Here is a 21213-nt window from a genome sequence, read left to right on the forward strand (position 1 = left end):
ATTTTGGATTTTTATCGTTTTTGTCTTCTTTTGAATGTATAAAGTATTGGATATTTTTCTAAACTGGTGTGGTGTCACTATTGTAGTGTTTTCACTGTGTTACTGTTGGTTATGTGCAAATGCTTTACACACTGTGAATGAGATAAGCCTTACTGCTCGTGCCAAGCTACCGAGGGGGTGAGCAAGGCTTATTTCAGTAGTGCACCCCCCTTATCCTGACTAGAAGAAAGGGTCCCTATTTGGACAAAGGTGAAAACCATTGCCAACTAGAGACCCCCATTTCTAACACACAGCAACCTTTGGTCTAAGACCTGACATGAAACAGTTAGTTTGATCCTTAACATGACAATTATTAGTATTTGTAAATCAAGGACTAATTTGTTTTATTTCCCCCCCCCCCAGCAGGGAAAGGTTTAAAAATAAAAGCCCATATTATAATTGGAACCCCGGGCACTATGCTGGACTGGTGCTTCAAGCTTCAGTTATTTGATATATCGAAGATCTCTGTGTTTGTACTCGATGAAGCGGATGTGATGATTGACACACAAGGATTTTCGGACCAAAGTGTACGGATCAAAAGGTAAGTCATTTCAACCATTACCGGTCAAAACATACTAGTAAGTTCACAGTAGGGTAACTGGTTATTGCTGATTTTTCCTAAAAGACATTGGAGTGCCACCTTACCTATTGAAAAATATGCAAATCACACTGCAGCTTTTGGGTTGTACGTCTGCAAACTGCTTACAAAAAGCTCTTCACTTTTTTAAAAACACGTTACATATTCTATAGTAAATTTAAATGGCTGCAGTGCTGTCACTAAATTATGTATAATATTTATCCAAATTAACTCTCATGTACATATCTATATTTAATAGGTTTTCTTGCACATCTACATATGTCGCCCTTAAGTTTTTTATTTTGCATATCTTACTCTAGTTTCGTTGTAGAAAATATTTACCTTCTTCAAAAACAACGTTTTTGGACTTGTTCTAGTTTAATGCTAAAAAATTGTGTCTCACAAAACGATATAGGGTTAATGTAAGCTGAATAGAAAAGTTGAATTTTAAATTATATGTCAGAGAGATAGCACAACCCATCCTGCAAGTGGTCTTTCGGTGTTAGATTGTATCCTGATGTAATGTATATTTCAGAATATAAATACATAAAATATTTAATAGTTTCATCATGAGTATATTGATTTTCAAACTGAAGAATACTAAACAGAAAATTCACAAGGAGATAGCAAACAAGTTAAAACCATATTCCTAAAGAATTAGCTATGATATTGCTAATTACTAACAAAATTAGAGTGAAATGAGGAGTCATCCCTGCCTTGTGCACCCCTCAACACAAAGAGCTCTCCATTGTCCCTCACCCCTGAAGTGGGTTTCATAGGCGTTTGACCCACACCTCCTGGAAGGTAGAGTCAAACCAGGAAACTTTTTACTACTAGAAATAAGAAGCGCCAATCAATAGAATCAAACAGAGGGAAAAATGCAAATGGTTTGTCCTGGTCATGTGTTTTGCCTACACAGTTATTGAGACAGCGTAGATTTAGTCTGGTGGGTCCTTGAGGCATAGATCCTGACCCAAAGAACAGAAATAGCTCAGCACACAACTCAAGTTCATGTATTATGGGCAGAAGTATATGTCAAAATCAATAAACAAACAGGTATGTAATATATCCCAAAAGATTCACGGTAAACTTCAGTATCTTGATGATGAATTTTTCTTTATTTTGTTGTTCAAGTTTTTCTGGTTTAAAAGTACAGCATACAATTCATAGCCGACGCGGCGCGTTTCGTCCCAACGGGACTTCTTCAAGGCTACAAAAATATACATACAGGACATACATTGTTATATACAGTAAAAAATACATAAAAAAGACAATTATCACCAAGAAATCTAAAGTACTTTCTCAATACCTTTGTATGTACAGCCAAAGCCGTGGATCTATACGGACTTAGGGATATATTCATACAACAAATAGGAAGTATCAATAGTACAATTGAGGAGGATCTAACAGAGTTTCCCTGATCATTTCTGACATTTATAGACAATTATTGTTCTATGTATATTCAGCTTTTTTCACAATTATTATATGTATGTATTTCAATTTTTTCACAAGTTATTCAGACAATATTATAAACAATGTATCTACGATGATTCTACAGGCAAAGTGTGCCACAATCAACAGTAATCAATAGTATCCGGCATGCGAAAATGTCAGTGATTGCCTAGGGTTGCACATACCTCACAAATAGTGCTTATAAAATCCAACGCAAGATAGATTTTTTCTCTTTTTCTTTCTGTAATTGGATATTCAAAGTTCTAAAGTCTATAGTAAAGAGCAAAGATTAATATACATTTGTTATTGTAATAAAGACCAATCCTTTCGAAGTGTACGGAGTTATTTCGTGTCATCTAAAAAACGAGATTTTTTTTGTGTACAAAAACAAACACAATTGATGTGTGGCTATACCCAGGCCAGGACAAAATGCGACTGAATCTCATTCTTACTGTATTATTAAATCATTTTAATAAATTAACTTATAAGTTTAATAAACATGTAATTTTATGAGTTAGAACCATTATATCGGAACGTTGGCTTAATCAAATTGGGTGCATAAGACATACCTCCATATTAACAACAGCCTCTATATTTGTGTAATATAGAGGTAGAAGATTCAAGGTACGATAGCCTTGGTCCTACGAAAAAGCACAGACATCAAACAAATTTTAATTTGAATTCTCTATATGATAATAGAGACTAATTGTTCTGAGAGAGACAGCATGTAAAATTATGAGCATAAAGCGACTGATAAAGCCCTCCAATGCATGAAGCCATTTCAAATTAAACATGGAGAAATGGACACTTATTGGGCTAGAAAATGATAACCTGGCCATAAAGATTCAAAATTAAACCGAATTTAAAATATCTGAAACAGAAACTATAATTCTCTCTTACGAGGTTCCTGTTATACAAGGCATACTGTCCCAATGGAACTTCAGATATGTGCCCCAATAAGCACCGTTCATTTTTTAAAATAACTAAGTTTACAAGGACTGAAAAATAATATGCAACAAAACCAATAACTTATTAGACGTGGTTTTCGGATTCAGTTATACTTATACTCAATGAAAATCAAGATTACGCTCTTCACGGAACTCATGTTTGTATACCATCCTAGTAAGCACACAAAAAAGTACGTAGAGTCAGCACAGCGCTATTGATGGAAACACGCTGAAAGCGATGATAAGCTCTTAACGGGGCTCATGATGCACAGAGCTTGACATTCTAGTAAACACCAAAATATATACGTGAGTGAACGCCCTCCTATTAATGGGGACACTCCGTGCCCAACCTAAAGTCAAAGATATGACTTGGCGGCCAACAGTAGTCTTTGTGAAATTCCAAAATACAAATGAGACTCCTAAGTGGGAGAGTAAGCAAAACGTGCTCATACGTAAAGATCAGCGCCATATTGGCAAGTTGGTTAAGCAACATCTAATAACTCTCTAATTACAAAGAAACGACAATGACATAATTTAAGTGCTAATGAAAGTCCTTAGATGAATGTAAAGAATAAAGATCTAATATTCACGGTCTTAGAAACTTACGTATGAAATGGTCAATCGCCACAGGGTCCGCGCTCAGCGTGTCAGAGAAAGTAGAGAAAGACCGACCGACGCTGTAACTCTATATATGCGAGGAATTTAACTATCTGCACCTGTGTGCTGTGAGGCAAATTGGAAGCCCAAACGCAAAGCGTGTAACGTTATGGGACACAAACATAAACTTGTCCGCCATCTTAAGATGGTATGTCGATCCTAGCGAGAAATATATCATGATATTGAATAATATCTTACACACAAATATATATATTTAAAACAAAGCAAAAGGGAATAGTTTTAACTTACCTCCCCAAATAGCAAGAACTCGATGTAAAACATGACCGTAAGCCAATTAACATTTACTGGACGCGGTAAAAAGAAAAATTATCCGCCATTTTGCAGTGGTTATTTGCAAACGAAAAAAAGAAATATCAAACCCAAAGTGTAAGTTGAATGTGAAGCATGAACGTACGGCAATTAGCATTTCCTAAACACAGTAAAAGCCCTGTCCGCCATTATACAATGGTAATTTCTTCCAAACGAAAAAAGTAACAAAAGGAAAAAATTAAATGTATGAACATTTCGGACATCTTGGAGTGATTAGTACGAACGAAATAAGTGTGAGTTGAATATGACACATGAATGTAAATCTATTAGCATTTACTAGACGCGGTGAAGGAGATATTAGGTCATGTTGTTAAAGGATGGCCGTTAGTAACTATGGATAAAGCTATCAATATAATATAAAAAAAATAAAAAAATATATTTTTTATGCACACTTGGGTATTTACAAAAATCTATGACTCGTGATGGCACAGGACAGGTGACCAAATAGGAACCATGGAAATCAGGCTTTGACCATGGCCTGTATGAGCAGATATACTCAACTGATCCAAAATGGTGGAAACATTTTCCACTGGATATAATAACATCATAGTTCACCTCTAACGGCCATCCTTTAACAACATGACCTAATTATCTGGATAATTGGTTGCATTTTATCCAACAAACAATGTAGTCTTGACACTCTCTTCCGTCCTAAATAACCACTCTAAGATGGCGGTAATGTTCATGCACGTAAATTTTAATTTTGATATTTCTTTTTGTATACATAAAACCTCTGCAAAATGGCAGATATCTCCTTCACCACGTCTAGTAAATGCTAATAGATTTACATTCATGTGTCATATTCAACTCACACTTATTTCGATGGCGGACAAGTTTGTTTGTGTCCCATAACGTTACACGCTTTGCGTTTGGGCTTCCAATTTGCCTCACAGCACACAGGTGCAGATAGTTAAATTCCTCGCATATATAGAGGTACAGCGTCGGTCGGTCTTTCTCTACTTTCTCTGACATGCTGAGCGCGGACCCTGTGGCGATTGACCATTTCATACGTAAGTTTCTAAGACCGTGAATATTAGATCTTTATTCTTTACATTCATCTAAGGACTTTCATTAGCACTTAAATTATGTCATTGTCGTTTCTTTGTAATTAGAGAGTTATTAGATGTTGCTTAACCAACTTGCCAATATGGCGCTGATCTTTACGTATGAGCACGTTTTGCTTACTCATATGCTGTCCAACCACGTCCTTGATCCTTCCCAAAATGGCTTCAGGCCAGGACATAGCACCGAGTCGGCCCTGCTGACCACCACGGAACACATTCGGGACGCCCTGGACGCTGGTCAAAGTGCCGCGCTGATCCTGTTGGATCTCAGCGCGGCCTTTGACACGGTCTCACACAGCATATTGCTGACTCGACTTGAGGCCATAGGGATCAACGAACTCGCCCTTGAGTGGTTCCGGTCCTTCCTCAAAGACAGGTCCTTTCAAGTTTCAGCCCCACCTTACATCTCCCAACCCCATTCCATCGAACAGGGAGTCCCCCAAGGATCGGCGCTCAGCCCATCACTTTTCAACCTATACGTCCAGCCTCTTGCAGCAGTGGCTAAAGAGTGGGACCTTACGCTTGTATCGTATGCCGACGACACACAGCTGGTCATCACACTCTCTGAAGGCCCTTCCACCTCGGCCACTAAATTCAAGGATGGGCTAGCGGCAGTTGCACAGTGGATGACAAACAACTGTTTGCAGCTGAACGCCGTGAAAACGGAGGTGCTTCTCCTTGGCAAAAACCCTAGCCATTGGAGTGACCATTGGTGGCCCTCTTTGCTTGGTCCCACCCCCGTGCCGAAAGACGTGGTGAAGAACCTAGGTGTTTGGCTCGACTCCTCTCTTAACTTCCAGTCCCACACAAAGAAAGTGGCAGCTACGTGTGTGGGCCTAATGAGAAGTCTTAGCCCGATACTCGGTTTCTTCGACTCTAGAACCCGCCAACTCATCATCCAGTCCATGATTCTCGCCCGGCTGGACTATGCCAATGTGCTATTCTTAGGGGCAAATAAAGCAGCATTAGCACGGATGCAGCGTATTCAGAACTCGGCCACCAGAGCAGTGGTTGGCCTCCCACGTAGGTGCTCGGCCAGAGCTACCATCCGCAATCTGTACTGGCTGCCAATTGAATCCCGCATCCATTTTAAAACCCTCACCACGGCATTCAAAATTCTTAACTCGGACTGCCCTGAACTCCTACGCCCTCTCCTTGTTCCCTACACCCCTCAGCGTACTCTACGCTCTTTAGGACAACACCTTGTGACAGTCCCCCGTTCCAAGCTGTGTAGAATGGGTGGACGTTCCTTCAAGGTCTTGGGGGCAAGATTGTGGAACTCCCTGCCTCTACACATCCGCACCCTAACCAACTTAACTGCCTTTCGGAAAGAATTAAAAACGCATCTCTTTTCCCTTATCTAGTCCTCTGTTGGTTATCCTCCTTCACCCCTCAGGTACTGGTTGGGTTAGCGCCGGGACGCCCCGTTGCTGGGGCAGCTGTTTGCGCTTTAAAAAACTGGATAACATAACATAACATAACTCTCCCACTTAGGAGTCTCATTTGTATTTTGGAATTTCACAAAGACTACTGTTGGCCGCCAAGTCATATCTTTGACTTTAGGTTGGGCAAGGAGTGTCCCAATTAATAGGAGGGCATTCACTCGCGTATATATTTTGGTGTTTACTAGAATGTCATGCTCTGTGCATCATGAGCCCCGTTAAGAGCTTATCATCGCTTTCAGCGTGTTTCCATCAATAGCGCTGTGCTGACTCTACGTACTTTTTTGTGTGCTTACTAGGATGGTATACAAGAGTTCCGTGAAGAGCATAATCCTGATTTTCATTGAGTACAAGTATAACTGAATCCGAAAACCACGTCTAATAAGTTATTGGTTTTGTTGCATATTATTTTTCAGTCCTTGTAAACTTAGTTATTTTAAAAAATGAACGGTGCTTATTGGGGCACATATCTGAAGTTCCATTGGGACAGTATGCCTTGTATAACAGGAACCTCGTAAGAGAGAATTATAGTTTCAGTTTCAGATATTTTAAATTCGGTTTAATTTTGAATCTTTATGGCCAGGTTATCATTTTCTAGCCTAATAAGTGTCCATATCTCCATGTTTAATTTGAAATGGCTTCATGCATTGGAGGGCTTTATCAGTCGCTTTATGCTCATAATTTTACATGCTGTCTCTCTCAGAACAATTAGTCTCTATTATCATATAGAGAATTCAAATTAAAATTTGTTTGATGTCTGTGCTTTTTCGTAGGACCAAGGCTATCGTACCTTGAATCTTCTACCTCTATATTACACAAATATAGAGGCTGTTGTTAATATGGAGGTATGTCTTATGCACCCAATTTGATTAAGCCAACGTTCCGATATAATGGTTCTAACTCATAAAATTACATGTTTATTAAGCTTATAAGTTAATTTATTAAAATGATTTAATAATACAGTAAGAATGAGATTCAGTCGCATTTTGTCCTGGCCTGGGTATAGCCACACATCAATTGTGTTTGTTTTTGTACACAAAAAAAATCTCGTTTTTTAGATGACACGAAATAACTCCGTACACTTCGAAAGGATTGGTCTTTATTACAATAACAAATTTATATTAATCTTTGCTCTTTACTATAGACTTCAGAACTTTGAATATCCAATTACAGAAAGAAAAAGAGAAAAAATCTATCTTGCGTTGGATTTTATAAGCACTATTTGTGAGGTATGTGCAACCCTAGGCAATCACTGACATTTTCGCATGCCGGATACTATTGATTACTGTTGATTGTGGCACACTTTGCCTGTAGAATCATCGTAGATAAATTGTTTATAATATTGTCTGAATAACTTGTGAAAAAATTGAAATACATACATATAATAATTGTGAAAAAAGCTGAATATACATAGAACAATAATTGTCTATAAATGTCAGAAATGATCAGGGAAACTCTGTTAGATCCTCCTCAATTGTACTATTGATACTTCCTATTTGTTGTATGAATATATCCCTAAGTCCGTATAGATCCACGGCTTTGGCTGTACATACAAAGGTATTGAGAAAGTACTTTAGATTTCTTAGTGATAATTGTCTTTATGTATTTTTAACTGTATATAACAATGTATGTCCTGTATGTATATTTTTGTAGCCTTGAAGAAGTCCCGTTGGGATGAAACGCGCCGCTTCGGCTATGAATTGTATGCTGTACTTTTAAACCAGAAAAACTTGAACAACAAAATAAAGAAAAATTCATCATCAAGATACTGAAGTTTACCGTGAACCTTTTGGGATATATTACATACCTGTTTGTTTATTGATTTTGACATATACTTCTGTCCATAATACATGAACTTGAGTTGTGTGCTGAGCTATTTCTGTTCTTTGCATTTTTTGGGTCACACCAAATACTAGGGATGCATGAAGGTCACGTCCCTGGCTCTTTGCACCACATTTTTGTCTATTCACATTATTATACTAGCTTGATTGGTGCAGGTTTTCTAGTGCCCTGATCTTCTTTCTGCTGTTTTGTATCCTGACCCATCTTGATTTTTTGGGGGAGGGCTAATTGTTTTCCATAATGTTTAGAGTGCGCAGGAGCTTGACTTACAATCTCTCACTTGATGGATCTATTAAAGCTGACTGAAATGCAAAGGGAGTTAACAACAATTAAACAATTCAATTTTCGTGCCGCCCATTTGGCCCCACAATAAGGACCAGAAATTAATAATTGAAGTTAAGTAGTTTTATTTCCAATTAATAGTCAATCCAATATATATGCTTGTCAGGAAAATATTAAAAAGATACAAATTACAACTGGCAAGCTGAAATATCTCAATCGGTTCAGTCTCAGTAGGTTAAGATACAGATTAAACACAGCCACAGCAATATAGAAACTGATCTTTAGAAATATCTTTTACTTAAAGAAACTCCAATTCTCTCTCCTAAACATGAATAAGTTCTGAAGTTATTTAATCAAGGTTCTAAGTTTAGAAAAAGGATGGTTTATGGGATAGGGTCTCGAGGAAGTTCGTAAGTGTGAGAAGGTGTCAGCATAGTGAAGACTCCAGTAGAAGTCTCCCAAAATTGGTCACATTTGTAAGAATAAAAGAAACGGAGAGATCTGTACCCTCAAAGTCTAAGGGAATCTACTCTAACTTCTAACACTGGCCACATTATTTAAAACAACAAAGACTTCAGCAACAGTCGTATCTCTTCCCACCACTCCAAGAACAAGTTGTTTCAATCCTCATGTTCTGTATTTGCAACATTACCGGACTTTCCCATCCCACAGAACTTGGACTGTTTCTGCAACCTTGAACATCCTTTAATTCTTGATACACAACGAATAGGAAGCTTCATCTGCTCATTAAGACTTCTCGTTTCTTGCCAAGACTTCTCTTGTCAGACCTTATTATCAAGAAACTAGTACAGATTAGAATACTCCTTTCAGTAGCTAATGAAACATTGAGAACACACCTTTAAAAGAAAGAACACGCTGACCATGCACCGTATGTTTTAAAATCACTAGGCCTTTAGTCAGGCTAATTTTTTGTTGTTGTTGAAAATTTATTTTAGTTTTCAAGACAATACATAACGAGTTAGTACAACATAGAGTTATTAAATACTTTGACCTTATTGGTGAGGTAGTTGTGAAACAGAAGCTTCCCAGGTGAGGGCAAGAAAACAAGAGGAGCAGACCAATACCAGGCATCCTCATACTTTCAGGTTCTACATAAGGGAATAATGCGAACGGCTGATCTATTGGTGGTTCTTAAGTTGTCCCACTATCAGTAGAGGCAGCATGAGGGTGTGGGGGAGTCATTGGCTAGCCTAATTCAGTCTCAGTATCCGCTATTGCAGCAGGGTCTGCATTCATCCCTCTCTGGTGCAGTAGAGTCCGACTCCTCTCCCAGAGATGTGTTGTGATCATCCAACTTGTCTAGCATGTCACCCCAATTCTCAATGTCTGTTTCTGCTTATTATAAGTGTGAACTCTGAGGAGCCGGCACTCCTCTGCTGCAGCCCATTCCAGGAAGTCAGCCTGTAATTTAGACAGAGTTGTCATGGTCGGACTTGCCCAGTGTATGGCTAATCGTCGTCGGGCCAGTACTAAGCCCAGTTGAGTGAATCTGTAACTCATTTTTTCCCCTTCTTGGGAAGAGACAACGGTCTCAGCAGGCAGTGTCAGGTTGTAAGTTCTAAATTCACCTTTGTAACTGCGCACCTCCTGCAGTACCTCACCCCAAATCGTCTAACTGCGCAATTTCCATACTACATGCGTAAATTCCTCCGGGATCACAACATCACCTAGCGCAACCTGCCAGATGAGTCGGATAAGCCCTGTGCAAGCGCTGTGGCATCACCAAGGACCCCCACAGCGCCAAACCAACCTCCACGAAGGAATGAAAGCCATCGCCGAGTGGATGAAGATCAGCCGACTGAAGCTGAGCTCGGACAAGACGGAAGTCCTCATCCTCGGTTCCACCCCCTCGTCCTGGGACGACTCCTGGTGGCCGACCGCACTGGGAACAGCTCCAACACCCACCAACCACGCACGCAACCTAGGGGTCATCCTCGACTCCACCCTCTCCATGACAAAGCAGGTTAACGCCGTCTCCTCCTGCTTGAACACCCTCCGCATGCTCTGCAAGATCTACAAGTGGATCCCCACAGAAACGAAAAGAGCGGTCACCCAGGCCCTCGTCAGCAGCAGGTTGGACTACGAAAAAGCCCTCTACGCAGGAGCCTTGGCCGAAGTCCTGAAAAGACTTCAACGCATTCAGAAGGCCTCTGCACGCCTGATCCTCGACATCCCTCGCCGCAGCCATATCACACCCCACCTGAGAGAACTGCACTGGCTCCCCGTCAACAAGAGGATAACCTTCAAGCTCCTCACCCATGCACACAAGGCACGCCACAACACCGGACCAGCGTACCTCAACAGACGACTCAGCTTCTCAACCCGCCAGCTTCACTCCGCCGGCCTCGCCCTCGCCACTGTCCCCCACAGCCGAAGAGCGACCTCCGGCGGCAGATCATTCTCCCACCTCACCGCCAAGACCTGGAACACCCTCCCCATCCACCTACGGCAGACCCAAGACCTGCTGACCTTCAGAAGACTCCTCAAGACCTGGCTTTTTGAGCAGTAGCAGCATTCCAAACTCCCCCCCCCCCCCCCCCCGCCCCCCCTCTCCCAACGCCTTGAGACCCTCACGGGTAGGTAGTGCGCTTTACAAATGCTATGATTGATTGATTGAAATATGCTCTATAGAGGAATTAAAATTGTGCCAATTTAAATTGGGCATTGCTGGATACTTCTCGCTCCTGTGCAAGGGCTGTGTTCCATTTCCCATTTGTAAGCAGGGTCCCCAACTCTCAATCCCAGGAGGCGCACTTAGGCACAATATTCGACTGCCTGTTGTTTTTTAGTGCTGCATTTTAGCAAGTTGTGCTTTGGGTTACTTGTAGCCCACGCCCCAAGCATCATCTGCACCGAAGATTGTGGGCCTACACTCCATGCGTGTTCTGTGAGCCCCCTTCTTGCATTTCCACTCGAGGCTCCTTCACGATCCCTGGTCCCTCGACTGGTGGGACCCCGTGAAGGCAAGTCTGATTTTCCTTGGGCTTCCCTCAGACCTTGCTGGTCTGCACCGAAGCATCTTTCTCCTTTCTATGTGGGTTGCTGTTGTCAAGGCTTGTTGTGTCCAATCCGGGCACCAACGCAGCAGCACTCGACATCCTTCATGGGACAGCTCGAATCCAGCTCCTGGTCGTCCTCGACGCCTCCTGGTCCTCGTGGCTTAAGAGTCAAGCTTCAACTTCTTCACCTGAAATCACCCGACTTCGGTGGGCATTTGCCTATCGTGCCCCTGGTCACTGTCTAGTGACCCAGACTATGTCCCCTCTCCTTTCAGGTTGTTCTTGACTTCGATCCAGGCTTGGATCTCTTCGTACACTTTGCATCTTCCCGGCAGCAGCACTTCTTGCCAGCTCCCACTGAAAACGACGACGCGACCCGACACCATTTGACACCTTTGCACCCGTCTTCCCTGGGTGAGATAACTAGAGTGCTTCGGTGCTCCCGTGGGTGTTGACCCTAGAGCTTCCTAAGTCCAAAAGGGTTTGGTCCTAACTCATCTCTAAGTGTCCCTAATCTTTAAAAATATAACCACGACTTTGCCCATAGAAGCTAGCGGGAGCTCGCGGCTGTGTTCTCACACTGCACACGGCCCCCGTGGGTCCCCTGTGTCACCACCTTGGGTGGTTCCTTGGGGTCCCAGCTATTCTACAGGCTCTAGGCCTTGTGTCTAGTTAAGTCGTGGTTCTTATACCACTATTTTAGTATATGGTTTGGCTCGCCCCTAGGGCCTGACGTGTATTTGTGCTATTTTACTGTAATATTTGAAGTGTAACTTATGTGTTTGGACCTCTAGCCTCATAAAGAGACTAGTAGGGTGTATTTAGAAATAAATACATATATTTTATATATATACCTGGTGTGGTTGTCTTTCATTTAGCCATTTAAGAGATTATAGACTGGTAAAACAAGCTGCTTTACATTCCTTCAAGACTTAGCCTGAAGGCTTCTCTCCATAGCTACCACTAGGATAGCTTTCAATAAAGGTTGACTTTAACCTATCATCAATAAGGGGTTGATTGGACTGGTGCAAGGTGCCCACTATAATTAGCGGACAGCATATACCAGGCCAACTTCTCACAGGTGCTGCCTACTCTGTCGGCGCCAGGCCATGCCCCCTCCACTATGGGCTATCAAGTTGCCCCAGCAGTAGTCCTCAGCTGTTGTGTCCAAGTAGTGCAAATAGGAGGCCAGTTATCTGGCCCTTGGAGTCTCTTGGCTTTGCTTGGCTCTGGTGAAAACTTCTTGAGCATGCCACGGCAGGCACAGTCCCTGTCTTTTCTAGCCACCAATTGCAGCAGGTGTCTCTCTATGCTGGTCCGTCGTTGCAGCAGGGAAGTCCTTCTTTGGTCCTTCTTCCAGGTGAGTTGAGATCTGAGGTGGAGTTACCAGCGATGCCTGCTTTATGCTTGGAACATGCCCATAGAGCAGGATGCGGCTGGTAGCCAATGGGCTACTAGTTACCCTCCCACGTGGTGAAAACTTCCTGTGGAGTGTGGCACTTGGCCATCCCTGGGTGCACCATTCTGCTCAAACACAAAATGGCAAGACTCCTTTCTCATTGTGTGGACCTCACTAGCCCACCCCTGGTGTGTGGCTACCTCAGAGCTACACCCCCCTGGGGAAACCAGTTTGGCCACTGGTTTTCCATCTCTGCTCCTTGTGCCAACCTGTCTGTATTAACAGTGGGGCAGCTCTCCACCCTAGTGTTACATATTTGCCATTCAAAGGTAGCTTCCCCTTTGAAGCATGACTTTTGGGGCCAACACCCATGTGGCTTCCAGCAGAAGAGAGGTAACAACTCCCTAGTCTACAGCCCTTCATTGTTTCCCTTACTGAGAGTTGTTGACATGTCTCCCCAGGTGAGCAGCTAGCGGTGTAGTGGAACAGGCTCCATGTGTGCCCAGGAAGGCACAGAAGTTTTAGAGGAAACAAAGTGGCAGTTTTGTAAAAGCTGCACACGGCAACAAGTTAAATGAATTTTGACCTGAATATTAGCTTAATATTACCTTCTTTGGTTGCACCGTTCAGACTTTAGCACGGCTACCGGGTCAGCGTGTATTCTCCAGTACTGAATCTTTTATAGATTCACATGCTTGTATCTTCCCCGTTGTCATGGTGGGAGTCTCGAGGTAAGCAGAAAAGTAGTACCATAGAAGTACCTAAGAAACATCCAGAATGAGAGACAAACTTTGGAAATAGTTAGCCTCCTTATGTAGGCCCAAACTTCGGCCAATCACAGACCAGCCCTAGACCTCAGCTCCCCAGTCAGAGCCACCAGACCTCAGATTTCTAACCGCACGTCGGGTGTAAGGGTGTCTCCCTGAGGTCTGCTCAGTTTTCCAGTGGTGAACTTTTGACCTTGTTTGAGTTCACCTCAAGGTATTGTGCTTTCAACCTTCTTTTCTAAAGATGTCTGAGGGTTCTAAGAAGAGGCTTTTCAGGCCCTGTAGATCCTGTGGAAAAGCAAGGTTTTTTTCTGAAGATCCTCATAAGTATTGCCTTTATCCTAAACATAAGGCAAAAGACTGTAAATACTGCAGAACCTTTTCTGCTAAAACTTTGAAAGATAGAGAAGCCAGGTTACTGTTATGGCTTCAAAAAAAAATTAAAATAAGAATCTGGGTCTGATATTGAAGAAAGTCCTGCGCCTTCTTCTGTTGAGAGGAAGCGTAAAAATGAGGGCTCTACCTCATTGAAGGCTGATGTGAAGAAACTTGAGGCAGAAAAATCCTCCACTGCCGAGAAATATGCTGTTAAGCCTAAGGAACCAGGCTTAAAGAAGTCGTCTGCTACTATTCTGCCTGTGACCCCTCTCGAACAGGCTTAGTCGACGAAGAAAACTCAGTTGGCGGATCCGTCGTCGAGATCTTCTTCAAAATCTCTGACTGCTGTGGTGACGACCGCTTCGTCGACAGCTGCGGCGACAATGACAGTTACTACGTCAATGGTCGCGTCTACGACGTTGTCTACGGTAGTTTTCAAATCACCTTCACATCCAGTGTCGACGATGATAACTATCCGGCGCCTCACATCGTCAACGGCGTCATCGACGGATCAAACACCGACTACTGAAATCTTACATCTGGTATAAAAATCACCGGCAATTTCTCCTTTACCAAAGGTCTTGCCTTTACTTCCTTCCCACCTCTTGGATACGGAGGAATCAGGTGATGGAAGTGTATTTGGACCCGCCTATAGTCCTTCACAGCTTCGCGTCAAATGTCCGAAACTGATGAGGAAGAAGCAGCTCAAGCACAGACGGAATATATGGAAGGGGACTATTCTTTTACAAGACACCCCCAAGTTCAGCGTTACAACTCTTTTCAAGAGCATTATCCATATGAGGCGTATGAAGAGCGTCAAGAGAGTCGCGGAGATTCCATGCTGGTCCCAGTCTCCTTAGTCACGGATCTCAGACATATGGTTAACGACTACTATAAGAGATTTCCGGATTCTCATGCTCCAGTTCCTTTGACACCTGGTGGTCTGAGTATTCAAGTTGCTATGCCTCCCCCTGTGGTTAGTCCCCCTCCTGTGGTTCAGGCCGAAAAACAACCTCCTCGATGTATTACCATCCAGGATGATTACATGGAAAGTGATTGTTAGGCCTGGCACCATTGGCGTGGGTCTCCCTTCCATTGTTTTGCTGTTGCCTCCTGTATTTTTGCTATGTGTTTTGCTGGTCTAGATGCTTTGGGCACTGTGCCACTGCTATTCAGTGCCACAGTGCAAGTGCTCCCTATTGTAAAATACTGTATTGGATTAGTGACTCCATGATTGGTTCACTTGATTTACTTTACAGACCCTAGTATAGTGCACCATGTGTGCCCAGGACCTCTAAATCAAATGCTGCTGGTGGGCGTGCAGCACTGGTTGTGCCACCCACAGAAGCAGCCTGTAAAATGTGACTCAGGCCTGCCATTGCAGAGCCTGTGTGCAGCCTGGGGCTGCCATGTCGACCTGGCAAGTGCACCCACTTGCCAGTCCCTAAACCTTCCCTTTTCTACATATAAGTCACCCCAAAGGTAGGCCCAAGGGCGGGGTGCATTGTATGTAAAAGGTAGGAAATGCCCTCATGTGTGTAGCATGTCCTGATAGTGAATTACAGCCTATTTCGTTTTTCACTATTGTAAGGCTACCTGTTCTCATAGGCCAGAACGGGCAGTTTGATTATAACATCTTATAATCCTAACTGACTCAGGGAACTAGGTAGAAATTCGAGTTTAGTATACCTGAACTCATAATGATAAAATACATCTTTTAGTGAAGTTAGTTTTAACATTCTGTGTTTGAAAATACCACTTTTAGAAAGTAGGTATTTTCTTGCCTAACCATCCAAGCCTGCCTCTGCTAGGTTGTGTATTCCATGTCTGGTTTGTGAGTGACAGGGGCTGGGGTGGCTCCAGGAGACAGGGTGAGTCAGCACTAGGCTGAATAGAGCTATCTGCATGAGGAGTGGTGGGGGGAGTAGCACCTAGTCCTGAATAGGGCTGTGCCTGCTTTCCACAATGCTGGCTCCACTTCCTGTGGTGTGTCTGATGACCCTGGCCCACACTGACAAAGGAAGAAGTTGTGCACTGGCAGAATGCACCCAGAACTGGTTTGGACTAGGCACAGACACACACTGCCTTCAGAGACAAAGGATTTTGGTGTATAAAATGGGGGACCCAGACCCCAGAACTTTAGATCATTCTGGGAATCAAGACGACCCTTTTGCCAAGGAGAAGAACCAAGGAAGCTGAAGGAGGGGACTGCCCCTGTGCTGTTGGGGTTGGCCTGCAGTGGTTACTTTATTTGCCAAGGAAAGGAGAAAAGGAATTTTGTGTGTGCTGTTGCAATCTTGAAGAAGAATCTCCAAGGGCTTGAACTGAGCGTGCCTCCTGCCTAAAGTCTCAGGGATACAAGACTTTACCACCAGCTCCCCTGAATTCCCTTGCTGTGGAATTCTGCATGCAGAGAGGTGCTACTATTGTTTGGGCCCTCTGAGAAGATTGTGAGTCGCTGGAAGCGCGACTCAACGAGGAGAAGCGTGTTGCTGCTGCAGCAGTTGCTGTCGCATCGCCGAAGAAGCGTGCAGTCGCTTGCTGTCGCATCATCGACGAAGCATGTCGCATCACCGGAGAAGCATGTCGCCGCCGCAAAGTTCGCCGTCACATCACCGGAGAAGCATGTCGCAGGGCACCGGATCATCGCATCTAGGCACCATCTTGTCGCATCGCATAGGATTAGAGTAAGAAACCGACGTATCACCTCCTCTCCGGTAAGGAACCAATTCATCACCTCCCCTGCGCTGCAGTAAGGAACCAACGCATTACCTCCCCCGAAGCAAGGAACCGATGCATCACCTTCCCTGCAACCCTTTTGTTTGTAGTGCGTGTCGCATCCAAGGTACTTTGAAAGTAAAGTGTCGCATTTACCATCTACATTGAACTGAGCTATTTCTACAATTTTAAAGTCTGTTTTTGATTACAGTATTGTGGATTTTATGTTGTTTGGTCTTGTGTTAAGTCTAGTAAAGAGTAATTATTTTTCTAAACTTGTGTGGTGTCCATTTGTAGTGTTTTCACTGTATTACTGAATGTGTGTGTAAAAATGATTTACACACTGCCTCTGAGATAAGCCTGTCTGCTTGTGCCAATCTACCAAGGGGGTAAACAGGGGTTATTTTAGAAGTGTACCCCCTTACCCTGACTAGAAGCAAGGGTCTCTAATTGGTCAAAGGTACTTACCTCTGCCAACTAGAGACCCCTAGTTCGAACAGTGATCCAGACGATCAGCCAGAGGAAGGTAAGCTAACGCAGGATACAGATCTACTTGGCCAAGAGTGGGATGATTATGTGGTTCCATCTTCTCCGTCACCACCTCCTTCTCCAGCTGTTTCACCCCTGGGAGACATTGGGGTCTTCCATGAAGTACTTGAGAGAGCCTCCAAGAGATTCGATTTGCTTCTACCAGTAGTGCAAACAGAATGTTTCCTTTATGATTTTAAGGACGCTGCAAGTAAATCTGTCCGGTCCATCCCAATTGTCGACCATATTTGGAGTGAGGGCCTGAAAATAATAAAGAATCCAGCCTCCGTCCCGGCTGTGTTACCGAGAATGGAGAAGAAATACAAGGCTCAGGATTCGGCTCCAGCTTGCTCAATTGGCCATCCTCCTCCGGATTCTGTCATAATGCATGCTGCCCAGAAGCGTTCCAGGAACCCCCAATCTCCCTGTACAGTAAAGCCTGATAGAGAAGGGAAACGCCTTGACAGTATTGGTAAACGTTTTGCGACCATGGCTACTACTGCCATTAAAGGTTCTAACGCCTTGGCGATTTTGGGGCGATATGACTGTCAATTATGGTCAGATCTGTCTCCTTCTCAAATTCCTACTGGAGGATAAGAAGAAAGAAGCTAAGGATCTCTTGCATAAGGGTGCTAGAGCATCTTCTGAGGTGATCGACTCCGCTATGGATTTATCTTCTAATGCCTTTAGGCAACTGGCTGGTGCGGCAGTTCTGCGCAGGCAAGGATGGTTGAGGGCGACGTCTTTCCGCCCTGAGGTCCAATCAAAGGTGCTGGACATGCCCTTCGATGGGGAAATCTTTTCGGGAAACATGTTGATGAGGAGTTGCAGGGTTTTAAAACGATACCGAGACTGCACGTTCATTGGGCACGCTGCAGCAGAGACTATTTCAATCATCTCGAGGAGGTAGAGGCCAGTTTCAGCAGAGACCATCTTTTCAGTCCTACAGATTTCAACCATATGGCCAACAGGGCTACAGATCTCAATACGGAGGACAACATCAACAATTTCGATCTTCCAACACGTCTTACCACCAGCAGGCAATTAGACGTAAACCTGTGGTAAGAGGAAAACTGCAGGATTCATCAAGGAGGCAGTGACATCTCTACTCTAGTCAACTCAGTTCATTCACAACATCTTCGGTCTCATCACCTCTCTCCATTTCTGGATCAATGGCACATCATAACGAGGGACAAATGGGTGCTGGACATCATTCAACACGGCCACACCTTAGAGTTTCTCTACAAACCTCCTCGAACTCTGCCTCCAAGGAAAACTTTCCATCATCATCTGTTCTTGTTGAGACAAGAAATAGCAATGCTACTGAAAAAAAAAGGGGCAATAGAAAAAGTGCCTTTCAAGCAGCGAGGGAAAGGTTTCTACTTCAAATTCTTTTTAATAAAGAAAAAATGCGGGAAATGGAGGCAAGTCATGGACCTAAGGCAGTTAAACAAATACATCAAAAAGCAGTCATTCGGAATGTTATCTCTCCAAGAGATTCTCTTATTGATAAACAAAGGGGACTTTCTGGCGTCTCTCGGTCTCTTGGATGCATACTTTTATATCCCCATTGTAGGAGAGTAGGATCTGCACTTATGTTGCCCCCACTTTTTTTCTGATGTATAGACTAGTTTCTGGCTATAGTCTGGCTATAGTCTGGCTGGGTCCCTGCTAATCAGTCTCTCCAAATGACTTGGTGTGCATATTAGATGCACTAGTGATTGGATACTGTGGTACCTTATGAGCCCCTAGTATATGGTACCTTAGGTACCTAGGGCATTGGTACTTCACAGGCCTACCAGGGGCTGAAGCATGTATTATGCCACCCCTGGGAAGCAGACTCAATCTGACACCACAGTCCTGCTACTGCACCCTCTCAATCCTGAGGGCAGGGTGCTTGGTTTACTATGTGAGGGGTTGACACTGCATGAGAAGGACCCCTCTGCAGCTGGCAGAGTCTATTCTCTGTGGCTGTTTGTGGATGCGGTTAAACCATATACTCTTAAGTGCATTATAACCCAACAGTAAATGCTAACTTTAGAATGACTGCATCAAAACATGTTGTGTTTGGTGTCAAACAACTTGGAATCATTCCCCCACACCAGTAACTGGTGTGGGAGTATGATCCTGCCCTTCTAGAGGGGACGACATGTACCAACTGTATTAAAACGACAGAAATCTGAAAGAGCCCTGGCATCACAAAATGGATGCCACCAGCACAGACACTGGGCTGCCCTCCTGCTGCTGACTGAAACTCGCAGTGAAGGAAGCCCAACAATAGGCATCCTGTCACAGGGAGGTGTCACCACCTTCCAGACAGGATTTAGTGTATTGGAGCTGGGTGGGTGCACTTCTAGAGTGCTTTTAAGTCCTGCACTGGGGGAGCAGTAGGTTCCTCTGTGCATATGCCAGCTCAAACCAGTTCAGGGGCTACCTGTCTCTGCTCTGGCACGAAACTGGACAAAGGGAAGTGGGTGTAACCACCCCCTACCCTGACCCTCCCAGAGGAGTGGTCATAGAGCTAGTCCCTCCCCTATCTTTAGTATAAGATAGCAAACCTTGCCATTGCAAAGTAGATAACCCTGCACAACGCTCTACAAAGAAGAATCCTGGCCCTTCGACGTTCCACTACCTTTGGAAGACAGAAGAATCTCCCTTGGAGTCAAGGAGTGACTCCTCTGCTTGGCAGGCACCAAAAACCTTAATCAACGGTCGCAAGATTTCCCGCTCCCGCCGGATTTTGAAGTCCCTGCAGCCCCGGAAGTGGATTTCCTGACTTCTCGACTGCCATTGTGAGTCCCCAGCAAAGCTGTAGCGAGTGGACCCCACGAGTGACTAGGAACAGCAATACCCGGGTACCGTGCACTATTGTCAAGTGCAACCCCTTCACGACGTTCTACGAACTTGTGCATTGGAACAATTGTGACCCAAGCCTCCAGCAGGTTTTGCAGCGAAAATCAGAGGCCTACCCCGTCCCGAGTGACCGTGGGCTCCTGTAAAGCATTTCCTCAAGAGGCGTCTTCGCGACCGTCGGCTTGTGGGTCCCCCGAAGACTTTCTTATCGATTCAAAGGGCTCCCCTGGTTGCTCCAGGCCTGCCCTGTCCCTCAGACCTTGCTGGTCTGCAACACTGACAATCTTCACTTTCCACAAGACTTGCAGTTGCCAAGGCTTGTTGGCTCCAATCCGGTTGCCGACACCGCAGTCAGCTGCAGACGTCGTGGGACACTCCAAATCCAGCTGCTGGTCATCGTCGATCTTTCCTGGACCTCGTGAGCGAAGAGTCAAAACACCATTGACGACCTGACATCACCCGACATCTGTGGTCAGCCATCTTCGTGGCCACCGGTCACTGGCAAGTGACTTTGAATACTGTCCCTTCAGTTTTCAGGTCATCTCCATCTTGAATCCACCCTTGGATTCCACCGGACACTTCTTCAGTCGACACAAGCAGCAAGTCTTCTTTGGTCTCCATAGAAAACAGCGACGCGACCCGACACCAAAAGACACCTATGCACCCGGCTTCCCTGGGTGAGGTAACTCGTGCACTCCGGTGCCCTAGTGTGTGTTGGCCCTCGAAATACTTACCTTGTAAGTGGCTTGCTTGTAGACTTCCTCGAAGTACCCTAAAACTTTAAAAATCAAACTGCAACTTGCTCCATTGTAATCAATAGGGAACCCGCGGCTGTGTTCACACACTGCACGCGTCTCCCGTGGGCCTGTTAACTTGCCTACTTTCACTGCAGTAGTGAAGCCCCAGCGATTCCCCAGG

The 21213-nt window shown here is 44.1% G+C and overlaps 1 protein-coding gene across 4 annotated transcripts in view; it reads left to right on the forward strand.

Annotated features, from left to right (window-relative positions):
• DDX25 (DEAD-box helicase 25) overlaps nt 1-21213 on the forward strand; it is a 3162033-nt gene that overhangs the window by 1961776 nt on the left and 1179044 nt on the right. For all 4 annotated transcript variants that reach the window (XM_085646106.1, XM_085646107.1, XM_085646108.1 and 1 more), the window contains one exon: nt 403-580. In XM_085646106.1, the coding sequence (XP_085502232.1) occupies nt 403-580 (178 nt within the window). The remainder of the gene's footprint in view (nt 1-402; nt 581-21213) is intronic.

This window comes from Triturus cristatus, chromosome 3_1, assembly GCF_964204655.1.
Source record: "Triturus cristatus chromosome 3_1, aTriCri1.1, whole genome shotgun sequence".
Lineage (NCBI taxonomy): Eukaryota > Metazoa > Chordata > Amphibia > Caudata > Salamandridae > Triturus > Triturus cristatus.